Source organism: Sorex fumeus, unplaced genomic scaffold (assembly GCF_029834395.1).
Source record: "Sorex fumeus unplaced genomic scaffold, SorFum_2.1 ptg000048l, whole genome shotgun sequence".
Lineage (NCBI taxonomy): Eukaryota > Metazoa > Chordata > Mammalia > Eulipotyphla > Soricidae > Sorex > Sorex fumeus.
The window spans coordinates 5951739-5976765 of NW_026606105.1; the positions used below are offsets into that span (position 1 = coordinate 5951739).

Below are 25027 nucleotides of genomic sequence, written 5' to 3' on the forward strand. Positions count from 1 at the left end.
AGAAGAATATATCAAAGGATACACTCCATTCAGAGGAGTGCCCCAAATAGCAAGTAACAGAGTCAACAAAGAAGTGAATAAAAATATCTACCCCATGATAATTATGAGCCACTTGACATAAAAGAAGACTTTAGGGAATAGAATAACCGTTCCATGTTCATAGATTAGTTAATAAATGTTTTCAGAATGATCATTCTACCTAAATTATTTTATATATTTCACACAACCCCCATCCAAATTCAGATGACATTCTTCCATGATTTAAAATAATAGCAAAGTCTGTATGGAATCATAAATCACTCTTAATTACCAAATCCAAAATAAAAATTAATAAATTGGTAAGTATCTCATTACTTAACTTCAAACTATAATATAAAGACATGGTGATCAAAACAGCATGGTACTAGAATAGGGACAGACTCTCTGAACAATGGGTTAGAAGAGAATACATAAAATAACTCACAGATCTGTGGTCAATTAATTTCTACAAAGGAGCTGAATGCATGAATTAAATATTGGGTTGGGAAAGCTGAATAGTCACATGTTAAAAACATGAAGCTGGATCTCTATCTTATACCTTATATAAAAGTCAATTTAAAGTGGTTCAAGGACCATAAAATCAATAAGTAGACTGTGGAATATATGGGAGAACACTCCAACATTTAGACCTCATAGGTATTTTCAATAATATGATTCCACTGGCAAAAGCAACAGAAATAAAAATAAATAAATATGACTACATCAAATTAAAGAGTTTCTGCATAGTAAAAGAAACACGGGCTAAAACTCAAGGACACCAAACAAAATGGGGGAAAATATTTGAACCCAGCACATCAGATAAAGGTTTACTATCCAAGATATATTAAGAGCTATCAAAGACTAACAACCAAAGTAAAAGAAAATCCAAAAACCCTGTAGAAAAATGGGGAGAGGAAATGAAAAGACAGACAAGTAGCCAATAGGCACATGAAAAAGTGCTTATCATTACTAATCATTAGGGAAATCCAAATCAAGACAACGATGTGATATCACTAGTAAGATTGGCACATAACATAAATACTGAGAACAATTTGTTGAAGAGGATGTAGCAAAAGAGTAACTCTCATGAACCACTGGTGGAAATGTTGCCTGGTTCAACCCTTACAGAAAACAGTATGGAGATTTCTCGAAAAAGTGAGACAAGAGTTGCCATATAACCCAAAAATTTCAGTTCTTGGTATCTATCTCAGAACACAAAAGCATTCGCTGAAAAGGACATATGCACACCACTATTCACTGCAATACTTCGCACAATAGCTAGGGTATGGAATCAACCTAGGTGTTCAATGATTGACAAGTGCACAATGAAGTTGTGTGATATATCTATAAGTAAAGTAAAGTAAAGGCCCTCCCGTTGATCGTCGATTTGCTCGAGCGGGCCCAGTAACGTCTCCATTGGAGACTTTGTTGTTACTGTGTCTGGCATATCGAATACTCTCGGTAGCTTGCCGGGCTCTCCGAGAGGGGCGGAGGAATCGAACTCGGGTCGGCCATGTTGGCCGCTTGTAAGGCGAACGCCCTACCCGCTGTGCTATCGCTCCAGCCCTGGTATACTATACAGCTGCAAGAATGAAATGATAGGGGAGCCCAGCCGGGAGCCGCTTCTGCCCCCCGCCACGCGGCGCCGATTCCCGCCAAAGCCCAGTGGGGAGACTGTCCACCACCCTTCCTCCATTCCAGGATCCTGGGTGGGAGTGGCCTGGGATGGGCTGGGGGCGTGGCCACCAGGAAGGGGCGTGGCCTCCCAAAGTGGGCGTGGCCTTCTCCTCGCAGGCAAGAGCTTACACGGCCGCAGTTATATCACTCACTCCAAGCACTCAGGAATTTCATCCCACAACTTGTCGCCTAATACCAACCAAAAATTTCTCACCTCTTCTATTACAATTCAACATCCCACTCGCCTATCCATTTCCAACAAAAGTTCTGCTTGAAAATAGCTGTACAAGCTCAGTACTAAATAGCACCTCCTCCAAAACTTTCACTCAATGTCGGTTATAAAACAAAGAATAATGCTTGATTGAGAAGAAGGTCAGACTCAGAAAGGTAGAAGGGTGCCTACCATTGACCAACCTTATCCAAAATCCTTTCCCACCACAAGAGGGAACAGTATGATCTGTGCGGGACGGGAACTGAGGCCCATCTTGCGACAACAAAGCTGAATGGCTCCTGGCAGTCTCTCCTCATTCAACCAGGTACAGCTTGTCCCCAGGACTTGGGACTCTCTCTGGGCAGGCGCACCTAGCTCGATCCCCTAGAACAGCCAGTTTTCCCCCTTGATCTGCGTGGGAGGGGAACTCAGGCCCACCTCGTGGCAACAAAGCTGAACGGCTCCGGTAACTCTCTCCTCATTCAACCAAAATAGTAATGGGGAACGTGAAGGACTAAACCACACTGGTCACAATGGTAAAGCAACACAAAAGCCCACCAAACTTTCTTATTGAAGAGGCTAGCCCAGAAGACACCAATAGTATTGTAGTGTTAGACAACCTCTCTGACAAGGAATTCAGAAGGGAGCTACTTAGGATGCTTAGGGAACTAAAAGACACAATGGAAAGCAATGCCAATAAAAGACAAGAGGATTTGAAGGCAGAAATGAGGAAAATGCAATCGGAAATGGAGGACCTGAAAAACCTGGTAGGCGAATTGAAAAACTCACTGGAAGGCCTCAGCAGCAGAGTAACAGCAGCTGAGAACAGAATCAGTGAGCTCGAAGATGAAGTTCAGAGACTCTCCAGAAAAGAGCAGAAAATGGAAAAGAGACTCACAGTTCAGAAACAGATGGCAAGAGAAGATCGTGATGAAGCCAAGAGGGGTAACATGAGAATTATTGGAGTCCCAGAGGGACAGGAAGAAAACCTTGATGAAGAAGAAACTGTCAAAGACATCATTGCTACAACGTTTCCAGAGCTGAAGAAAACTTGTGACCACATTCAGGAGGCCTGAAGGGTACCAGCTAGAAGAAATCCGAATAAAAATACCTGAAGACACATCCTGATCAAAATGACCAAAACTTTAGACAGAGACAAAATTCTGAAAGCAGCAAGATCAAGAAAGAAATCTCTTACAAAGGAGCATCCTTAAAATTTACAGCTGATTGTTCTGATGAAACCCTCATGGCCCGAAAACAGTGGTGGGACGTAGTGAAAAAACTCAATGAAATAAATGCCTCTCCAAAAATACTTTACCCAGCGAGACTCTCATTTATAATAGAAGGAATAACACACAGTTTCACAGACAAATAACAGCTCATAAACTTCATAGACTCAAAACCATGGTTACAAGAACAACTAAATGGGCCACTTTAAGGCAATACAGGCCCCTCAGCGGGTAGGGCGTTTGCTTTGCACGCAGACAACATGGCCGACCCGAGTTCGATTCCTCCGCCCCTCTCTGAGAGCCCGGCAAGCTACCGAGAGTATTCGATATGCCAGACACAGTAACAACAAAGTCTCCAATGGAGATGTTACTGGGCCCGCTCGAGCAAATCGATGATCAACGGGAGGGCCTTTAACTTTACCTTTACTCCCAATCCTCTTTAAGCTTTTCCACAAAATTGAAATATCAAATACACTTCGGAACATTTTGTATGAAGCAAATATCACACTGATACCAAAAGCAGACAGAGATACCACAAAGAAAGAGAATTACAGGCCAATATCCCTGATGAACACAGATGCAAAGATCCTCAACAAACTACTAGCAAATAGAATCCAACGACTCATAAAAAAGATCATACACCATGACCAAGTAGGATTCATCCCAGGGATGCAAGGATGATTTAACGTTCGGAAATCAATCAACATAATCCATCATATCAACAAAAGAAAAGATAAAAAGCATATAATCATATCAATAGATGCAGAGAAAGTATTTGACAAGATCCAGCACCCCTTTATGATGAAAACCCTAGCCAAAATGGGTATAGAGGGGACTTTCCTCAACATAGTTAAAGCCATCTACCACAAGTTTACAGCAAGCATCATCCTCAATGGGGAAAAACTGAGAGCCTTTCCTCTAAGTTCAGGGACGAGACAAAAATGCCCACTCTCTCCACTGCTGTTCAATATAGTACTGGAAGTACTTGCAATAACGATTAGGCAAGAAAAAGATATTAAGCGCATTCAGATAGGAAAGGAAGAAATCAAGCTCTCACTATTCGCAGATGATATGATTCTATGCTTAGAGAACCAAATAACCTCCACCAAAACACTCTTAGAAACAATAGACTTGTATAGTAAAGTTGCAGGCTATAAAATCAATACACAAAAGTCCATGGCTTTCCTATACGCAAACACTGAGAGAGAGGAAAGCTATATGAAAACAACAATCCCGTTCAGAATTGTGCCCCAGAAAATCAAGTACCTGGGAATCAGCTTAACTAAGGATGTAAAGGACGTGTACAAAGAAAACTACAAAATGCTACTTCAGGAAATAAAAGAGGACATGAGGAAATGGAAAGATATCCCCTGCTCATGGGTTGGGAGACTTAACATTGTCAAAAAGGCAATACTACCGAAAGCATTGTATAAATTCAATGCAATTCCTATAAGGATACCCATGAAATTCTACAAAGAAATGGAGCAAACACTCCTGAAATTTATATGGAACAATAAGCCCCCACGAATAGCTAAAGCACTTCTTGGGAAAAAGAAAATGGGAGGAATCAACCTCCCTAACTTCAAACTGTACTACAAAGCAGTAATAATTAAAACAGCATGGTACTGGAACAAAGGAAGAACTGTAGACCAGTGGAACCGGATTGAATACACTGACATCTCCCCTCAATCATATGATCATCTAATCTTTGATAAAGGTGCAAGAAATGTGAAGTGGAGTAAGAAAAGTCTCTTTAACAAATTGTGCTGGCATCACTGGTTGGCTACATGCAAAAAAATGGGCTCAGAACTCTGCCTAACACCATGTACAAAAGTAAGATAAAAATGGATTAAAGACCTCAACATCAGACCAGAAACCATAAGGTACATTGAAGACAAAGTTGGCAAAACCCTCCATGACATTGAGGCTAATGGTATTTTCAAAGATGCCATGCCACTGGCTGAGCAAGTGAAAACAGATAGATAAATGGGACTATCTTAAACTAAGAAGCTTCTGCACCTCCAAAGAAACAGTGACCAAAATACAAAGACAGTCTACAGAATGGGAATGGATATTAGCCAAATACACATCTGACAAGGGATTGATATCAAGGATATACATAGTACTGGTTGAACTGCACAAGAATAAAACATCCAACCCCATCAAAAAATGGGGCAATGAAATGAACAGAAACTTTCTCAAAGAAGAAATCCGAATGGCAAAAAAAGCACATGAGAAAATGCTCTACATCATTAATCATCAGGGAGATGCAGATCAAAACCACAATGAGATACAATCTCACACTTCAGAAACTGGCCCATATTCAAAAGAACAAAAACAACTGATGTTGGCGTGGATGTGGCAAGAAAGGGACACTCCTTCACTGTTGGTGGGAATGCCGACTGGTTCAGCCCTTTTGGAAAACAGTATGGACGATTCTCAAGAAATTAGAAATTGAGTTTTCATTTGACCCAGCAATACCACTCCTGGGAATATATCCCAGAGAGGCAAAAATGTATAGTCGAAGTGACATCTGCACTTGTTTGTTCATTGTAGCACTCTTTACAATAGCCAGAAACTGGAAGAAACCTGAATGCCCAAGAACAGATGACTGGTTAAAGAAACTTTGGTACATCGACACAATGGAGTACTATGTAGCTCTTAGAAAAGATGAAGTCATGAAATTTACATACAAGTAGTACAATATGGAAAGTACCATGCTAAGCGAAATGAGTCAGAAAGAGAGGGATAGACATAGAAAGATTGCATTCATCTGGGGAATATAAAGTAACAAAATATGAGATTAATTCCCAAGAATAGCTGAGATCAACATCAGGAGGATTACTCCATAGCTTAGAGGCCAGCCGGGTATTCTATGGGAAAGGGCAGTTCAGATAGAGAAGGGAGCACCAAATAAAGGGTGTTTGGAGGATTCTCCCAGAAGGGGAGATGCATGTTGAAAGTAGACTATGGACTGAACATGTTTGCCACTCAATGCCTCTTTTGCATACCATAACACCCAAAAGGAGAGAGAGAACAAAAGGGAATGCCCTGCCACAGAGGCAGGGTGGAATGGGGGGGACAAGGGGGGGATATTATCCATGGTGTTGGAAAATGGGCACTGGTGGAAGGATGGGTATTTGAGCATTGTATAACCGAAACCCAAGCACAAATTTTGTAAATCTACAACTGTACCTCATGATGTTTCACTAATAAAAAAAAGAATGAAATGATACAACACACTGAAACTTGAGTGAGGCTATCATACTAAATAGAGTGAGAAGGAGAAAGTCCAATGCTGGATGTTCTCACTTATCTGTAGTATATAGAATAAGAGGACAAAAAATGAAAGTTTTCAAAGGAGAGATAGCTTGCTTACCCTGGTCCCTCGATTATAGAACTGAGAATGATAGGGAAGGTTAGAAACTGAAGGGGGAAATAAAAGGAGACAGAAAGGAGACAACCAGACTAGGAGGAAGGGGCAGTTTGAAGATGAGGCAGTTTATCTCAAATTACTGAGAGCTAATTGTTCTCAGTAAATATCTGAACCACAGAACAACAAGAACAAAGTGACTGAATGAGACCTAAACTACAGCCATGACACTTAAAAATGTGCCCATCAAGGAGGCAGGCCAGGGGTGTGAGGGAGATTGGGGACATTGGTAGTGGGAAGTTAATACTTGGTTTGTTGTTGGAAAATTTATGCTTGAAATTCAACCATAAATAACTTTGAGAATCACAATGCTTCAATAAAAATCATTTTCAAAGAAAGAAATTACCCTTAAAAACAATAACACATAAAATAATAAAAAATATAATAAAAACTAAAGAATTTAAAATACAGAAAAGTTGAAAAATATAAGTTAAATTATTCCTTACATTTCTTCACATTCAATGTTACCTCGTCTAAATTGAAAGGGAGTCAGATAGGAGTTATACAACTAGCTCAGGACTGGGAAATACCATTGAACTTTTCAGTGGTACAAACCTTTGATGTAGAGTTGTAGCTTGCTTTGGGTGTTATAACTTGTGTATCAACCTCATTAATCAAAACAGTCATCTTGATTTGGGCTGTGGAGGCGCTGTCCACTCCCCAGATATCAATGAACCCCAGCAGCAGAGGGTTTGAGTCGCTAATGTAGTTGTTGAAAACTATGTCACTTTTCATCATGTTCTGTCAATAGGAGATACAAGAAATTAGAGGAGGTAAAAATAGAAAACTCTTTCAACTTTTCCTTTTTCTTTTTTCAACATCAGAGATTGAACCCAAGGCCACAGACATGGAAATCCTATCTATGCTCTAATGCTGAGCAATATCTTCGGTACTTCCCAGCCTATTTTTATCAATTATAAATGTAGAAAATTTACAGTGTAGGCATTTACAATGACAGAGTTATCTTCTAATGCTCTTGGATAGTGCCCTTGAAGGCTATGATTTTGAGATTATATCCCTTCTTGCCATCTGTCCTCTAACTTTGTGTTGGCTGAGGGCCTGATAAATATCTGGCATTTCCCTGAATTCCAAAGAGACAAAGAGTCTCAGTATCAGAAACCCTACATGTGAAGAAATCATAAAATGTGCAGGTCATTCTATAGCAATTTAGGACTAAGGGTTAGGTAATATAGATGCAGTCTGTGCAGGTGTGGCATAAGTAACCAATGAAACATGTTGGGCTTAATCACAGAAACTGCCCTAGGTTCAAACTAAATCTCCATCTTGAGGTTAGAGGAGTGAATAATGCATATTAAAAAAGTAATGAAGTCCAAAAGGAGAGAGAGAACAAAAGGGAATGCCCTGCCACAGAGGCAGGGGAGGATTGGGGGGTGGAGGTGGGAGGGATACTGGGATCAGTGGTGGTGGAGAGTGGGCACTGGTGGAGGGATGGGTATTTGATCATTGTATAACTGAAACCCAAGCACAAAAATTTCTAAGTCTACAAGTGTACCTCATGGTATTTCACTAATAAAAATTTAAATTAAAAAAAGAAATAAAAATGAAATAAATTCCCAATGGGGAGGATGAAGGAATTGTAGGTGGTACCTTAGGCCCTTCAGATTCTCATAGCATCAAGTACCATCTAGAATCCTGGGTGCCATGCAGAGCCCCAGGATACTAGCATAACTCCATTATCCCTTGGTTTATCAGCCACACTTACATCGCTGACATAGAAGTTTGCCAAGTAATAGCTCTTTTTTCCAATGGTATCTGCAAACAACAAAATAATTGTCATCACGAGTTATGCTCTAAGATTCTATCAGTTACTTGTTAGTAGAGAAAGTAGACATGATTTTTGTTCATTTTCTGTGCCATTTTTATTCTCTACAGAGGTTTATTTTGTGAGGGCAAAGTCGGACTGTGCCCCCAGCCTCAGTTTGTACTAAATGTTTGCAATAAGTGTATACAGGTATGCAGCTGTGTGGCAAAGTCACCTCATTGCATGTGGTTTCCTAAACAAACTCTTAATTCTTTTCTTTCTTGTGATCGACCACTATCAAAAGCTCCCTTGTCACCTCAGAATTGACAGACTCCTTCTGCTAGAGCATACATATGTGCACACTCAGAGGTGAACAGATCACAAACACCAAAGCTGAAGTCTTGCTCGGTTTAAATTGAAGAGTATTTGGGCAATTTTCAAATACAATCTTCAAAGAATAAAAAAAAAAGTTTTCCTTCTCTCTTGTTCTTCATTTATGCCACAGGTTCAGGGACATGGGAAACTCCATTAAATTTCCCTAAATAGAAACATGTTTCAGACTTTTCCATGCTACATTCTACATTTGGCACCGCCCCTTCCCCATGTGGTTGCTTCTCATCTAATTTGCTGACCTAAATCTAAAGGAAAACAGGTATCCTCTAGAGCTTCGTTTCCTAAAACAAAGGCGCCAGTCCCATCTGGGGTCACGTGGTTGAATGTGGGCTTGCTAACAATTTGGCAATAGTAAAAAATTTCTGAACACGCAATGACCAAAAGTAAATTCCAAGTCAAACGTGTCACAAACCATAGATACCACTTCCCTGTGCTACGTTTCGTGGGTGAAAAAGGGTCATGAGAAAACAAAAATGCAACAAGTGTTACTCTAGAGCTATGCTTTCAAAGACAGTAGCCACTCACAAAATTTAAATTAACATGAAACAATATTAAGAACTTAGGTCCCCAGATGCATTAGTTGTGTTCAAGGTGCCATTACACACATATGCTTAATGACTATTTTTTGACAATGAGATCTAGAACATTCCCATCATTGTTAGAAGTTCTATTGGACGTCACTTGCCTGAAAATAGCTAGCAGTGCTTGAATCATCTACCTAAAATTTCGCGAATTCCTTCAAGTTAAAAACACCCACACAAGATAGACGCACGCGTCTTCTTTATTTTCCCAGTGAACTATGTCCTTAGGAAATGTGTCCTTCAGCAGAAACCAGACAGAAGAATCTCTCAGAGGGGACAAAGATTTTCCCTACAGCTTCCACACTGCTTCCGCAGCAAATTTGGTCACTGAGAGTTAAGCTTTATTAACTCACAGAAATCATGTACAGTATGTGTCAAACACTTAGAAGTAATACACGGTTATTCTCTATTTAAAAGTGCTAAGTAACAGTAACCTTAGAAAAGGAGAAAGCAGGCCTATGCAGTGCAAAGGAACTTTGCCTCTGAGATGGACGTGAATCAGAGCACCATGACTTACCAATGGTTTTCCCATCGTCCCAGAAGAGCTTGCCTTCAGCAGCTCCTGCATCACTCAAGGCAACCTTGAAGCCTATAAAATTTTGACGACTGCAGGGAGAAAGGAGAGAAATATTAGATATAAACAAAGCACAGCAACAAGCCCAGGCTGTTCATGAAAACAGAGAAAAGTACTCTGTGGTGTAAAAATTGTTACACAGATTGAAGGGACTTGGGATTTGCTTTTGGTTCTTGTCTCCTTTAGCTATCAAACTTCAGGCTTGAAATGAGTTAATTAATCAATCAACTGATCAATGGGGATTTTTTCCCTCTAAGGCTATGTAAGCCTATAAGAAATGAACAGTATCTCATTGGATTTCTTCCTTTCTCCACAGACAACACTCCTTGCAAGGTTTGGGGAACCATGTGTGGTGCCAGGAAGACCACTTGCAAGGTAAGCACCCTATTCGCTGTACTGTCACATTGGCCCTTAAGTTCTTCCACTTTTAACTGAATTTTTAGGCTCAACTGACAGGTTTCACAAATTTCAGTGCATAGTTGAAATTATTAGCTAAATTTACAAAAACTTACTAACTGAGAGATTCTGAGTTCATTTAACTTTTTGTATTCTCTTTGTCCAACAGCGAAATGTGAATAATTTTTTATTAGAATAGAAAACTCTATTTTCAACTGTGAATCTTGACCAAAGTTGACCCACAGGTGTGAAAGGATTGAAAACCACTGATTTAAATCATAGATTTTATTATCTTATTTTTGTTAATAAAAAAATAATCTACAAAAAGAACCTCCATTTTCAGTACTGTTCGAAAAGAAGAGTAGGGATTCTTGACTTGATACTATTATTATTACAGAGATGTAGGTCTAGAAATTTAAAAGGAATCCCAGACTCAGGCATAATTTATAATAAAGTTTGCAAGTTTTTGGATAATAGCTTTCTTAGTAAAGAGTCCATTAAGATACAAGTTTTTCTATTATAAGCATAAATATCCATGGCCTCTGTATGCTTTTTCAAATGCACATAACAATTTCTAACTATTCTCTCATCTACGTAGATCTAATGTATTTGCCAATAATAATGGACTATGGAGGAGGGATTATTGACACTTGATGACGAACATGGGGTTGGAACATTGATTTGGAAGAGCTGTGAAATTGTATTCCTAAAACAAGACAGTCTTTTAAAAACACAATGGTACCGTAATTGGAAAAAGTTAACACTTAGGAAAACCCATTGAGCTGCAGAGATACTATAGGGATTAAGGCACTCTCCTTCCATCCTGCTAACCCTGGTTCAATGCCAATAACACATATGGTCCCTTGAGCATCACCAGGGATTATGCCTGAGTACTGAGCTAGGAATAGCCCCTGAACATTGTCAGGTGTTTCCCAAACTTCCATCAGTTCCCCCTCCCCAGAAGAAAGTCCATAATCACTTGTCAAAAAATTGACTAGAGAGGTCCAACAAGCAAAACAAGCAAAATGCTTAAAGTGCTTTGGAGCCTAAAGGTAAAGTTTCCATATAGCTGGGTTTCAACATGATCTGAGCTTAGTGACATGCAATAGGGACACCTGGCCAGTCACTCACCTGAAGTGTGTGTTTTGTGCAGGCACTTGCCAGGGCAGAATGTAGCCTCCACGGACATGGAGATTAATGTGGTTGAGAGGGGCTGACAAGTTCATCATTACTCCCTTTGCTCCAATGTCCATACCCTGCAGACCAGAGGGAAAGAGATGATGAAGGTAAGAACACGCCTCTCTGAACTGGAAATCGCCATGCATCTTGTCATCCCATAGAACTTACTGCCCTTCCTGACCTTTCATACACCCTCAACTGCACTCCTCAGACTTTTTATTTTATTTATTTATTTTGCTTTTTGGGTCACACCCAGCGACGCACAGGGGTTACTCCTGGCTCTGCACTCAGGAGTCACCCCTGGCGATGCTCAGGGGACCAAATTGGATGCTGGGAATAGAACCCGGGTCGGGTACGTGCAAGGCAAACGCCCTACCCTCTGTGCTATCTCTCCAGCCCCTGCATTCCTCACACTTACCCAGCTGCTCCACAACTGCTGTTCTGTCCAGCAGCAGGTCGGGATCCCTTCTCACAGGAGAGGGGGGTTATTCACTTCTGAACACTTCTATATACACCCCTCAAGGCATTTTTCCTTCTCTTTCACCGTGATTCATCTTTCTTCCCCAATTTCCTCTCCTACTGACTAAAATAACACCTGGCACATGCTTAACAGGAAAGAATTTAGTGAATGGTCTTGTTTTATGAATCTTTACCATCAACTAACTCTGTCTTCCTTAACATTCACTATCTTTTTGGTAGGCCACACCCAGCTATGCTTGGGGCTTCCACACTGGCGCCAGTCTCACGGATCACTTCTGGCAGTGCTCAGGAGATCATATGTGGTGCTAGAGTCAAACTCAGATCAGTAATATGCAAGGCAAGTGCAGTGCTTTACCAGCTATACTTGGTCTTCAGCCCCAAGCTATAATATCTTTCCTCTTGTATAACATTCCAGTCATCCCATGATATTCTTGAGGGTACCACTCAAGAATTTCAGTGAAATGGTATCACCCTGCCGAACTCCTCTCTTAACATCCATGAGCACTTTCTTGTAGAATGGTGAGATCCTGGTGGTGAATCCATAATACAGCTCACAGAAGATCTGATGTACTTAGGTTAAACACCCTGTTTGGCTAGGACTTCAATGATCACTTCAGTCTCAACAGAATCAAAGGCCTTCTTTAAATCGATGAACATTGGACAGAGCAGCATCTTGAACTCTGGCAAAAACTCAATGAGCTTGGTCACAGTATATATATATGGTTGATTGTGTTGAATCCTTTTTGGAACCCAGCTTGCTTGTATGGTTGTCCTTCATCTAGTGTTCTGCCTATTCTATTTAGGATGATTCAAATGAACAACTTGTAGATGGCAGAAGATGGGGCGATAGTTGCTGATGTTGTGGATGTCTCCCTTCTAGTACAGTAGTACAGTCCTGCTGGTTTTCCATTGGTTCAGAATCTTGCATTCAGACAGGTAGCATGTGAAGAGCCGAACCAGTGTATTGATGAGTGCTTCTTCAGGTTCTTCAGGTGTTCAGGTCTGACCTTGTCTGAGCCAGGTGCTGTGCATTTCTTTACTGAAAGAAATGACGTGTCAGATTTTGGAAGGGAGAACGTTGGGAACAACATATCTATCCTGCGGAATTTGGTATGTGAACAGGTGGATGTGGTTATCAAAGAGATCTGAGTAGAAGTCATGGATAATCTTCTCCATTGCCCTTCTGGAAGATGTGAAAGATCCATCAGGACGTCAGAGGACAGTCATCTTGGTCTTGTAATTGGCTAAGGACAGGCGGGCTTTGTGAATGCTTTTCCCGACTTCTGCCACATCTACCAGCACTGCTGCTCTTCTCTCTTTGAGGTCTTTGAGGTCTTCCTTTATCACATCTCTGCACTGCTTTGCAAGCTTGGACATCCACTTGTGGTTGCCTGAGGCATGCGCCAAACCAGGTTGGTGAATAAGCTCAAGAGTTTTCGAAGATAGGCATTTTTTGTGCCTATCTCTCTCTTGGTGTTCCTCGCATAATCATGGAGGTGCTGAACTAGTCGATTGTATTCTTCATAAGTGTTGTCAGTGACAGCATCTTCCCATGTTGCAGCAATAGTGCCAAAGAGCTCCCACTTGCTGGTCATTCTGGGAGTTCTCCTCTTAAACTTTGCAGCCCTTTCTCCCCACTCTGTGAAGTAAAATTCTGCATGAAGGAGATGGTGGTTCGATCCAGTTTGAAATTTTGGGACAACAGTGCTATCAGTCAGGCAAAACCGTCAATTGAATATGATGTGGTCAATTTCATTGTGGAACCGTCCACTGGGAGACTCCCATGTCCAATTTTTTATATTTGGCCTTCCGGAACTGTGAGTTACCATGGATGGTCTTGGTTGACAGGATGAATTTAGACAGTCTCTCACTCTGTTCGTTCCATTCTAGACCATGGGTCCCAATGTGGAGTTCTTCGGCTGATCTTCTTGATCCTATCTTGGCATTAAAATTACCAACAATGATCTTGTAGAAGGTGTGGTCTTCTATATAGAACTTCTCCAGCTCCATGTAGAACTTCTCAAATTCTTCTTCATCATAATTGGATGTTGATACATAGACGACAAAGATAGAAACTGCCGGCAGTGAGCCACATCTATTCAAGTGTAATCGTCCCATTCGGGTTGTTAGGCATTGGAATGAATCAATGATCATGGCCAAGTTCGTGTTGACAAGGACACCAATGCCTCCGACGCCTCCTGTGTTGCATGTTCTGAGGAATAGTTCTTCTCCAGTGTCAAAAACGGTGTGATGTGATTGATGCCTTCTTGTCTCGGTCAGATCAATGATGTCATACTTGATCTTTCGTGCTTGTACCATCAGGTCCTCGATGGATGCATCAGATACCACCATACATGCATTGAAAGTACAGACAATCATTTTTGTCTTTCTTCATTTTGGCAGCCTAGTTCAGCCTTGAGATTTTATCAGCTGCTCCTTCCTCATCCTTCTCAACGCTGCCAAATCAGTTACTCCTTCAGGGTCAGGGGAATGAGACCCATTGTAATTGCTGGTTTTGGCATATCAAATACACAACGGATAGCTTGCCAGGCTCTGCCGTGTGGGAGGAATACTCTCGGTAGCTTGCCAGTCTCTCCAAGAGGAATTGGGGCGGCCTCTAATTGCCCTTGTAGGTGTTCCCATGGTTCAAATCGTATTTGAACCCTATCAAATATGGCGCAGCAATCCTGAAAGATGGGTATTAAGTGTCTTATGATGTGTCTGGAAAACATCCTGGAGCGTGGCGGCGGCTGGGTAGTGGAGTTACTGGATTAAAACACTATTTTAAAACCCTAACTTATGTTCTATGCTGTAACCAAGAAAACTACCCAATGAAAACCCTTAATTCATATACATAGTCTGCTCTTAATGTCATAAAAATTGTTAATGAATAAGACAAATTGGATTAGTTCTATGTCTCCTCTCTTTTAAATGAAGGGCACAAACCACTCAAACTACTTAATGTATTACATGATGAAATAAGAGAGGATGAGCAAAAATAGATTTTATTGTATCTATGTTCACCAAGATCAACCGGGACAAGCAAAGTTCTCTACAAAGAGTAATTAACTGAATCAGAGGGTAGTTGTATTCTTTTCTTCAAGATCTATTCTCCATAATGACTATAGCTACTTATATTCCCACCTGCAGTTTGCTGGGCATTTCTTCCCTAAACCTGTCCATCATTTATTTTTTTATCATTTTTTGATGGACATTCTTGCGGTGGGAAGTGGTATCTCTTGGTGCTCAAAAATGATTAATTTTGCTTTCCGTTTTCTACTGTTTGACCTTCTGTATGTTTGTATTTTTATGGGTGAAGGTACTTTGACTTTCCTAGTGAACTTTTTAAACATCCATCTATCTTTCAGGATACCTTTTCAATAATACCCAACTCCCCAAATGTCTTCATTTTTTACCTAGTCTGCCTGCATCTATTTTTCTATAAATGTCTACATGGAGGTTTATTTTTCTACAATGTTTTTAGATAATTGCTCTGTTCCTTTCACATGATCCCATACATTTCAGTAATAAGTTGCATCAGTTTGTGTATCCTCTGTAACAGGGATTAATAAACTTTGAATGTAAAACGCCATGTAAGAATCACTAAATTTAAAAATTATGCTCCAGCTAATTTCTGATGTAACCAAAGAACTCTGTTGTCGAATTGGGAACGCAATTATTGTCGATAAGTTAAAAAAAATGCCTACAGTGAATTCCAATAAAACGTTACTTACAAAACCAGATGCCAGTCAGGTTTGATAGTGGAGTGCATTTGACTGTTTTAAAGGAGAAAAAAATAATCATGGATCTCCTGGTTCTATGCCAAGGATCCTTCTTGGCTGGGTTCACGAGAATATATGGGGTGCTGAGGGTGGAAACTAGGGCAACCTCATGCAAGTTAAGCTCAACACTATCTCTCTAGCTCCTATGCAGTCAGAATTTTATCTGACATTTGAGCACACTTCTGTTTTCCCAGGTTGCACACACAATCAGAAAAACTTACCGTGTGGTAATCATACCAGCGGGCATCAGGAAAATATGCATTGACAGTTCTAGTGTTCTAAAATAAAACACAGAGGCATGGACAGTGGGCTATGTTAGTTATCCAGAGCAGAGTAACCAATTTGCATAAAAGATGGATCAAAGAGAAATGACACCCATCTCAGAGCTCTAGAAATCAATAATATTGGGGGAGATTCTTCTGCCTTTCCCCTTCTCAAATGGGAAAAGATCTGCCTACCTTAACATGGCCATTTCCATAAAATCTATTGGGACATAGCCTTGACATAGAAGAGCATTATACTTGCTCTTTAACTTATCCTGTGCCCTCTCTAAAGATAAAACTTGAGGCTGGGATCAAGGCAACCCCAGTTTTATGGTGTTTATGTCAGGACTTTACAGTACCAGATAGAAAGTTGAGGTATTGAGGTGCTTGCCTTGCACACGTTCAACCCTAGTTCAAAATATGATACCACATATTGGTTTTAAAAACAAACCCAAGAAATGATTCCTAAGCAAAGAGTCAAGAGTAAGCCCTGAGCATCACGAGATATGACCCACAGTCAAGCAAACAAACAAAACATACTTCAGAAATTATTAGTAGTGTAATAAATTTTGGGAGGATATAATTAACTAGCATTTTAGTCAGAAATACAATCACCACCAAAGTAAAGGAGGGGGTACCCCAAATCCTCTGACAGCAGGAAGAGAAGTAGTAGCGAACAAGACTATCTGCACCTCTAATCAAAGTTTTGTTTTTATGATAGTAGATTATGGCAACAAATTCTTCATAGTTCTACACCCACATGACCTATACTGCTGATTTCAATTAAAGAGATGATTGTGTTTTTAAATATAGAAGATGTCTTTTTCCCCTTCTGGATTGTCTAGTCAATCAGATTTGTTGCACTTATTTAAATGCTAGGGATGCAAAGGACCATAACACCAAGTGAAGGACTTCAGCTCAGAGGGAGAGGAGGTGACATAGTAGAATAAGGATCCCTACTAGAACAGTTCTTCTTGCCCAATTTACCTGCCTCGGGATCCCTCTATTGCCAGAGGACCTCATACTTACAGGTTCCAGAACAGGGCTGACCAGGAAAGCTGGACCCAGCAGGAACTGACTGTCTATGTCCCAAGTTTTCCTGTCCGACACAAACCTGGAAAGAGAAGACACATTACCTCTATTAGGATCCTCCAGCAGAATCCCAACAAAAGACCTTAAAGAAACCCCTCCTGTTTAGACTTGACTGCCTCATATATTATATTATCCATTACTTTTTGACTGGACACATTACTCACTATCTACAAGGCATGTGTTGCAGCTCCAGACATGGCTGAATTTATATATGTTATCACCATAGATATCTCCACCTTCCTCAACCTGAACACATTTCATGTGCAAATATGGCCTTCATCCTTACAGATTTTCCTAAATGCCTTCTTTTATGACCTGAGATGAACTGAGCTGACACAAAAAGAAAAACAGATGGGTTTCCTGATATAAAAACTCGAAAGAAAATATTTCGTGTTATAATTTACTCTTTCAGAGAAAAAGAGATTAAATCTAGCCTTTTATCGAAGACCCAAGGCATAATTTATACTCTGCTGAAAGAGTGGTGAAGCATGGGCTCTGCCCAGAAAGCTATGACAAAGGCAATCACAGTTTCCTTTTGATTTGAAAGCATGGCTTCCTCAATTGGAACCACAAAGAATGCAAATTTCATTGGGACCCCAGTGAGATACTCACTCATGGAGTAGAGGTCGCACAACAGTAACGCCCTCTGTGTTGGCCAGGTGCATCAGGGTATAGAGATATGGCAACAAGGTGTATCTGATGTTCAGGACATTTCTGGAGAGATCCTCAAATTCTTTATCCCAGGACACAGGGTCTTGATTCTGAAAAAATAAAAAAGTGCTAGCATTGGTGGGATGAGGTGGAGGGGGTGAATAGGGGGTGGGGGGAGAATTAAGAAGTTCACTAATTATTTATTCCAAATGATGATGAAAAACAACTAAAGCAATGATAATTATAGATGAGACAGAATATTTTTAATAGACCAAAGTGACATTTTTACTGAAACTATCCAACGGCAGCTAATAAACTATCTGCAGATAGAAAACAGGAAGAATAACATTTAAAAAAAAACAATGACAATTGTATTCACTGAAGCATGAGTACCAGCCAGTGTACCTGATGATTATTTGTATGTCTGCTTTAGAAATTCATCCATTCAGTTCTTATGCCCATCTTTAAATGAAAATTGTCTATTTCCACCACATTGTATTACATATATCTGAATATTGTCTCCCCATCCAATACATGGCTTGCATATATTTTCTCCAATTCCAAAAGATTATCTTTTCATTTTGTTGTTTCCTTTGATCCATGGAAAGTTTTCTGTTTGACATTGTCCTGCTTGTTATTTTTGCTAATAATTTTTGTCTTAATGTCATATCTAAAATTGTCAATGCCAAGAACAGAATCAGGAAGCTTCCTCTCTCTTTTTTTCTGAGATCTGTTTTAATATTTCTTTTCTTCTATAATCTTTCTAGTTTCTGGTATTATATTTAGTTTATTTTTGTTAGAGGTGATGTTAGTACTCATAATCAGAGACCAATTCATTTGGCTATGTGTTGATTGCTTAGTTTTTTTTTAACATCTCATATTAAATATGCCATGTTTTCTACATTGAGAATTTCTGGATCTACTGTGAAGTGTTAGTTTTCAGTATATCCAAAGGTTTTTTTCTAGGCTCTCTTATGTGTCTATTTTTAACTCCAGTATCATAATGTAAGGTTTATTATAGTTCTGCAATAAAGATACATAATATTTTTAACTTTGTTCTTTCTCACGATTGTTTTGATTATAGAAAGTATTTTATAGTTCCAAACCATTCTTCAGAGATTTTCTTTGTTACAACTTTAAGAAATTTCATGTGAATTTTTATAGAAATTAGCTCTCTGAATGGCTTTAAATTGCTTGGTTATTTTAACATTATTAATTCTACTAATCCATAAGCAAGGAAGGTATTGCCATTTGTTTTTGTTAAACTTCTTTCATCAATGTTATAGTTTTCAGTAAACGAGTCTTTCACCATCTCAATTACATGTATTCCTAAATATTTTGTTGCTTTTTGATGCATTATAAATGAGATTGCTTTTTTTACCTCTTCAGATATTTCATTGTGAATAAAATATAATTTCTGAAAATTTATTAGCTTTGATAGTTGTTGTACCACCTATAGGGGTTTTTTATATGTAAGATCATTAAATTATCAAGAGATTATTTTACGTCTTCCATTATTTTTGTATACCATTTATATCGTGTTCTTGCCTGATTGATTGTTCTGATTAGGACTTCAACTACTATGTAAATTAGGAGTGATATTAATAAAACCTTTGACCTGTCCCTGATATTAAACAGGTTTTCAATGTTTCACTGTTGAATATAACACGTGTGTGTCAAAGTCTGTATAATGTAGGATAGAATCCTTCTAATGAGTGAAACAAACTGAGTAAAAAAAATTTTTTGTTAAGAGTTTTTATCATAAAAGGATGTTGTTCTTGTCATAAATTTTCTCTGCACCTATTGAAATTATGATATAATTTTTATCTTTCATTCTGTTAATGTGGAGTATCACATTAATTTGTTTGCATATATTGAACCACCTTTGTATGCCAAGGTTTAAATTATACTTAATAAAGACAAAGAATTCTATTTTTATTTATTTATTTATTTATTAGTCTACACCTAGTAGTGCTCAGTGATCATTCCTGGCAGTGGGCAGGGAGCCATACACATTGCTGGAAATCTGTCTGGAACTGTCTCATGCAAGGCAAGTGCCTTAATCCCTGTACTATCTGTCTTGCCCAGGCACCTCATTCTTACTGTGCTATTATTTTGTTCAGTTTTAACTCTTTATTTATCAGGTATATTGATGTGCAATTTTCTTTCATTATAATGTCCATAATTTATAATTTATAATGGAAAACCAGAGTTAGTATCAAGGTAATGTTCCTATAAAATGAACATTGGTAATGTTTAGTACATGTCAATTTTCAGAAGTTTTAAAATAATTGTCATTAGTTCTTAAAATGTTTGATAAAATTCACCAAGGAGACCACTTAGTCCTGGATTTTTTTGGGGGGGGGGAATTTTTTTGACTATTGAAACAATGTCTTTATTCATTGCTGTCCTGTTCATATTTTTATTTCTTCATGACTCAATCTCTCTAGGCTTGTTTGTTTAGTATGCCTAGAAATTTCTTTGTGTCTTGTAGGTTGTCTAAATATGTTAGTATACAATTAATAATAGAAGAATCTCATGATTTCTTGTATTATTTGGTGTTATATGCAAGATCTTCTTATTTATTTATCATTTTCCTTATTTATTTTATTTATTATATTGTTTTTGGGGTCTTCAGATTTTAGGACGTCCAACTAGATGTTTGTCAATTTTTCCGTATCTTTTTGAAAAATCAGCTCTGAGTTTTATTTAATCTTCTCTATTACTTTTATGGTCTATTTTCTTTATTTCTGTCCTTATCCTTAGTTCCTTTATTCAACTTGCTTTAATCTCAGCTATCTTGCTGTTTTTAGTTACCTTAACTGAAAAGTTAGAGACCCTTCGAGATTTTTCAATTGCAAATGATCAATGAAATAAAGCTGTTGCAACCACTGGCTTCAATATGAAGGAAGATGTGTTCAGTAATAATTTCTTGCAGACACTAAAGTGTCTGTGCCGTTTGGGGTTTGGAGAATTAGAGCTGATTCAGTCGATGCAGCTTCCTGATCTAGGGACTGTGTTTTGGCAAGGAGAGGCCCTCAGGGTCCCAGGACAAGGCTTTCCATCTCGAACCAGGCCATGGTGAGAGGGAAAGCAAAAATTTTGTTCTTGCTGTTGTTGTTAATGACATTAGTAATTTATCACTAAAAAAGTTTTTTAGAACCACTTTTGGTGCATTTTATAAACTTTTTAAATTGAATCATCTATATGTTCATCTATAAACTTTTTAATATTATGTTTATATTTTTAAGATGTTTCTGTAACTTCTATTTTCTCATGTTTATTAATTCTTTAGTTCATACTGTTATTGATACTTAGTTTTCATAGATGACATATAATTGGACAAAAAGTATATACGTATAGATGCTAAATATTACCAAAATGAGAGAAATACAAATAAAACCACCACGGCATATTATCAAATACCTGTTAGAACGGATGATATCCAAAAGCTAAAAAATAACAAGTTTTAGCTAAGAAGTGAAAGAAGGGGAAATCTGTATGCAGCACTGATCTTAATTTACAGCTTCTGTGTTAAATGGTATGTTTTTATTCAAAGTTGAAAAAGGAACTGCCATATGATATAGCAATACCACTTGTACCACTTGTGAGTTTGTGTCTGTATATATGTGTGTCTATATGGAGATATAAAATAAATTAATATTAAATATACGGCTGGAGCGATAGCAGGCTGGAGTGATAGCACAGCCCTAGGGCGTTTGCCTTGCACGCAGCCAACATGACCAACCCAAGTTCGATTCCTCCGCCCCTCTTGGAGAGCCCGGCAAGCTACCGAGAGTTTCTCGCCTGCACAGCAGAGCCTGGCAAACTCCCCGTGACATATTCGATATGCCAAACACAGTAACAACAAAGTCTCCAATGGAGACATTACTGGTCCCGCTTGAGCAAATTGATGAACAATGGGAGGGCCTTTACCTTTTTTGCCTATTAAATATATGACAGGACTCATGAATATGTATAGTTTATGGAATATTACTTAGCCATGAATAAAGAACTCCTATCACTTTCAACAACATAGATGGATCTGATTTCATCATGCAAAATGAAATATGTCAGACAGAAAGATCAATACTATCTACTGTATCATGTCATTTATACGTAAAAGGTAAAAGGTAAAGGCCCTCCCATTGATCGTCGATTTGCTCGAGCGGGCCCAGTAACGTCTCCATTGGAGACTTTGTTGTTACTGTGTTTGGCATATCGGATACTCTCGGTAGCTTGCCGGGCTCTCCGAGAGGGGTGGAGTAGAACACATGAAAACAAATTGCAGATTGGTGGTTATAAGATATAAGTTTATGCCCTTTGGCCACTTCCCCGAAGTGGCCAAAGGGCATAAATTTACTGTTGTAAATTTCATATATTCTGGTAATCTAGCATGTGGCATAGTGACTAAAGTTAACAATACCGTGGCATTTATTTGAAATTTTCTAGGAGGGTAGATATTATATGGTTTCAGCATAAGGATTTAGTTGTTTTTATGGTGTCTCCAGGGATCACAGCTTTCATGAATTGTAGCTCAGAACTGGAGACTATTTTCATGTCCATGCATAACTTTTGAACTAAGAGCAAATATCCTACCCTGGTCCCAATGGTGTTATGGTTCCTCGAGAAGGGGTAAAAGGCCCCCAGCTGCATCCAGCGAGCACACATCTCATATTCAGCATCTCGAAAGAACCCACAAATATCTGCTCCTGTCTGAAAAAAAGAATGGAAGAAAATGTGGCTGTTAATGGCTTTTGAAAGATGTCACCATTTACCTGATGATTTAGAGTGGTGCCAGGGACACTTACATAGGATATGCCGAAGAGGCTAAACTCCATCATGCCTGTAATGAGAGCACACTGTGTCAGATACCATGATTGGCACCTGCCTCCTCCTCACTTAGATCATTTTTGTTTTTGTTTTCAGGCCAGGGCTCAGGGTCTCCATGTGTGAAAGTTGATCCCAGCAGAGCTCAGGGGACCATGCAGTACCAGATTGCAGAGCAGGTGCTTCAGCCCATTGAGCTTTCTTCCCAGCCTTTTCTCAGATTTTTATCAGGAAACCTATCTCCATGCCTCCCCATCACCACCCACCCTCCCCACACCAGCAAGCAGAGACCCTGGGAACATGCCCACACACCAATGATAGATTTCTTCAACTGGTCCCACCCAGAAGTGTTGTCTCCCAGCCAGTGTCCTGCCCAGCGACCAGAAGATGGGTACGTGGAGCGGGTGACGACAATCCCTCGCTCTCCAGTCACTTCCTGCACACCTCTGGTTGGAGAGAATGAAGGAGATGATTGTGAGCCAGAGCAGGCGAGAAAAGGCCACAGAGGTTTTCTTTCCAGATTTTCCAGGCCTACAGTATGGTGACCAATTGCCACTATGTTATTAGAGAGAAAACAGAAATGGAAATCATGATAGAATTCCAGCTGACTGAGTCCAGATGATGAACGGACATGCTTTAACAGAGTAATTTACACTATTTAGCAAAAAGAAAGAAAATCACCATGGAATAAACTCTTTGGGTCAATTTAGAGAAGTTTCTATTGCTATTTATTTACTCAACACCTAGCATTATGTAGTCAGAATGACTCTGTATAAGGCTTTCTCTAGGATAAATTTTGTTACTTATCCTAATGAATACACAAAATACCACAGTATTAATTCAGAAAAGTATCAGTTGGATGTCCAATAAGAATGATTGAAATGTGTGTTAGAGAGAGAGGTCACCTTAGAAATAAAGGAGAGAGCTATCCAGTCCTCTGCCTCCTTTTTCTGTGAAAGCTCATTAGTTTTCATCAAATGTACAATGGTAAACCTCTGTCCTGCTTCTGAGTTTCTTACTAGCAGGACAATGCCTTGTTTAGATCAGCCTCCACGGGCTCTGGCTTCATGCTAGCAAGTACTTGTTTAATAAATGTGAGCTGTGACCCTGTTGTAAAAGTCTTATTAGCCCTTGTAAGGGGGATTGAAAAGGAAAGTCAGTGGTGTCATCGGCCATGGGCAATCACTGCAGGTTGTACGACAGAAGAAGGGAGATGACAACTCACTCGTAGGTAGGTCTGGTCTGGGACCACCCATATAGGTTATGCACATTGTAGTGTTGTACTTTGGTGCCATCTTCCAGGATCTGCACACTCTCCATGCACAGGGTCTTGCTGCTTAGACCTCTGTCTCTGGTTTCCAGATCTGAAACAAGAGATGCAGAGATGGGAAAGCTACCCAGATGCTATTCACCCCAGCTTCTCATCAAGGCCTCTTTGCCACTGTAGGGGTCTCTCTCCTCCCAAGGGGAATGAGGGTACACTCATCTCTGAGCTGCAATGACACCCACAGAGTGTTTCAATATCAATCCTCCAGGGTGAGGGTGGGGCCACAAGGTAGAACACGCAGTGACCAAACCTGGTGACTAACAGCCTCCAATCTAAGCTTCTCTGATGTACATTATTACATATAAATTACATATATATTACACACTATATATAAATTACATATATATTACATATAAATTACAAAAAACATGATTCCATAAACATATTAAGCCTCCTAATTTAGATAAGCTCAAGCATTCTACTGCACGTCATATAAGTATTGTACAATGATGTTCTATAACAGAGGTATGACAATAAGTGTGACTCCAATGTCCATGTTGTCATGATAGATGGGGAAGCAATCACATTCCCCAGTTAGTGACCCAAAAATTAATCATAAAGGAATTGACATGTCTGAATTAGATCTAGCTTTCTGAACAAATTTGAGGAATTCATTCGGTGGAGCCAGTAATTTTCATGGACCCAAGTGGGTAAAGTACTTGAAGTCTATTTGGCTATGACATCCTCCTCCCACCAATAAAAACACTAGTGAGAATGTGTGCTAGTGATCAGGAAAAGCCCCTGACTGCTGGACTCTTGCATGGGGCACTCCTGAGAGCCATTACTCTGCTAACAGAGAGTACCCAGGATGCTTACGTGGCATATAGGGAGGTCGGTTCAGAGTGGGATTTTTGCAGCCTTCAACTGCCCCATTCACAAAGCTGGAGGGTTCATTCATATCCTAGAAATGTCAAACAGGTTTATTTTACTTTTTTTTTTTTTTTTTTTTTTTTTTTTTTTTTTTTTTTTGCTTTTTGGGTCACACCCGGCAATGCACAGGAGTTACTCCTGGCTCATAGACTCAGGAATTACTCCTGGCGGTGCTCGGGGGACTATATGGGATGCTGGGAATCGAATCGGGGTTGGCTACATGCAAGGCAAATACCCTACCCATTGTGCTATCACTCCAGCCCCTTATTTTACTTTTGA

The 25027-nt window shown here is 39.4% G+C and overlaps 1 protein-coding gene across 1 annotated transcript in view; it reads right to left on the reverse strand.

The window, feature by feature from the left end:
- MGAM (maltase-glucoamylase) overlaps positions 1 to 25027 on the reverse strand; it is a 271108-nt gene that overhangs the window by 190027 nt on the left and 56054 nt on the right. Inside the window, 9 exon segments of the mRNA XM_056123959.1 lie at positions 11406 to 11530; positions 15937 to 15993; positions 17008 to 17092; positions 17683 to 17831; positions 22321 to 22437; positions 22533 to 22567; positions 22864 to 22997; positions 23777 to 23915; positions 24695 to 24779. Coding sequence (XP_055979934.1) covers positions 11406 to 11530; positions 15937 to 15993; positions 17008 to 17092; positions 17683 to 17831; positions 22321 to 22437; positions 22533 to 22567; positions 22864 to 22997; positions 23777 to 23915; positions 24695 to 24779 — 926 coding nt within the window.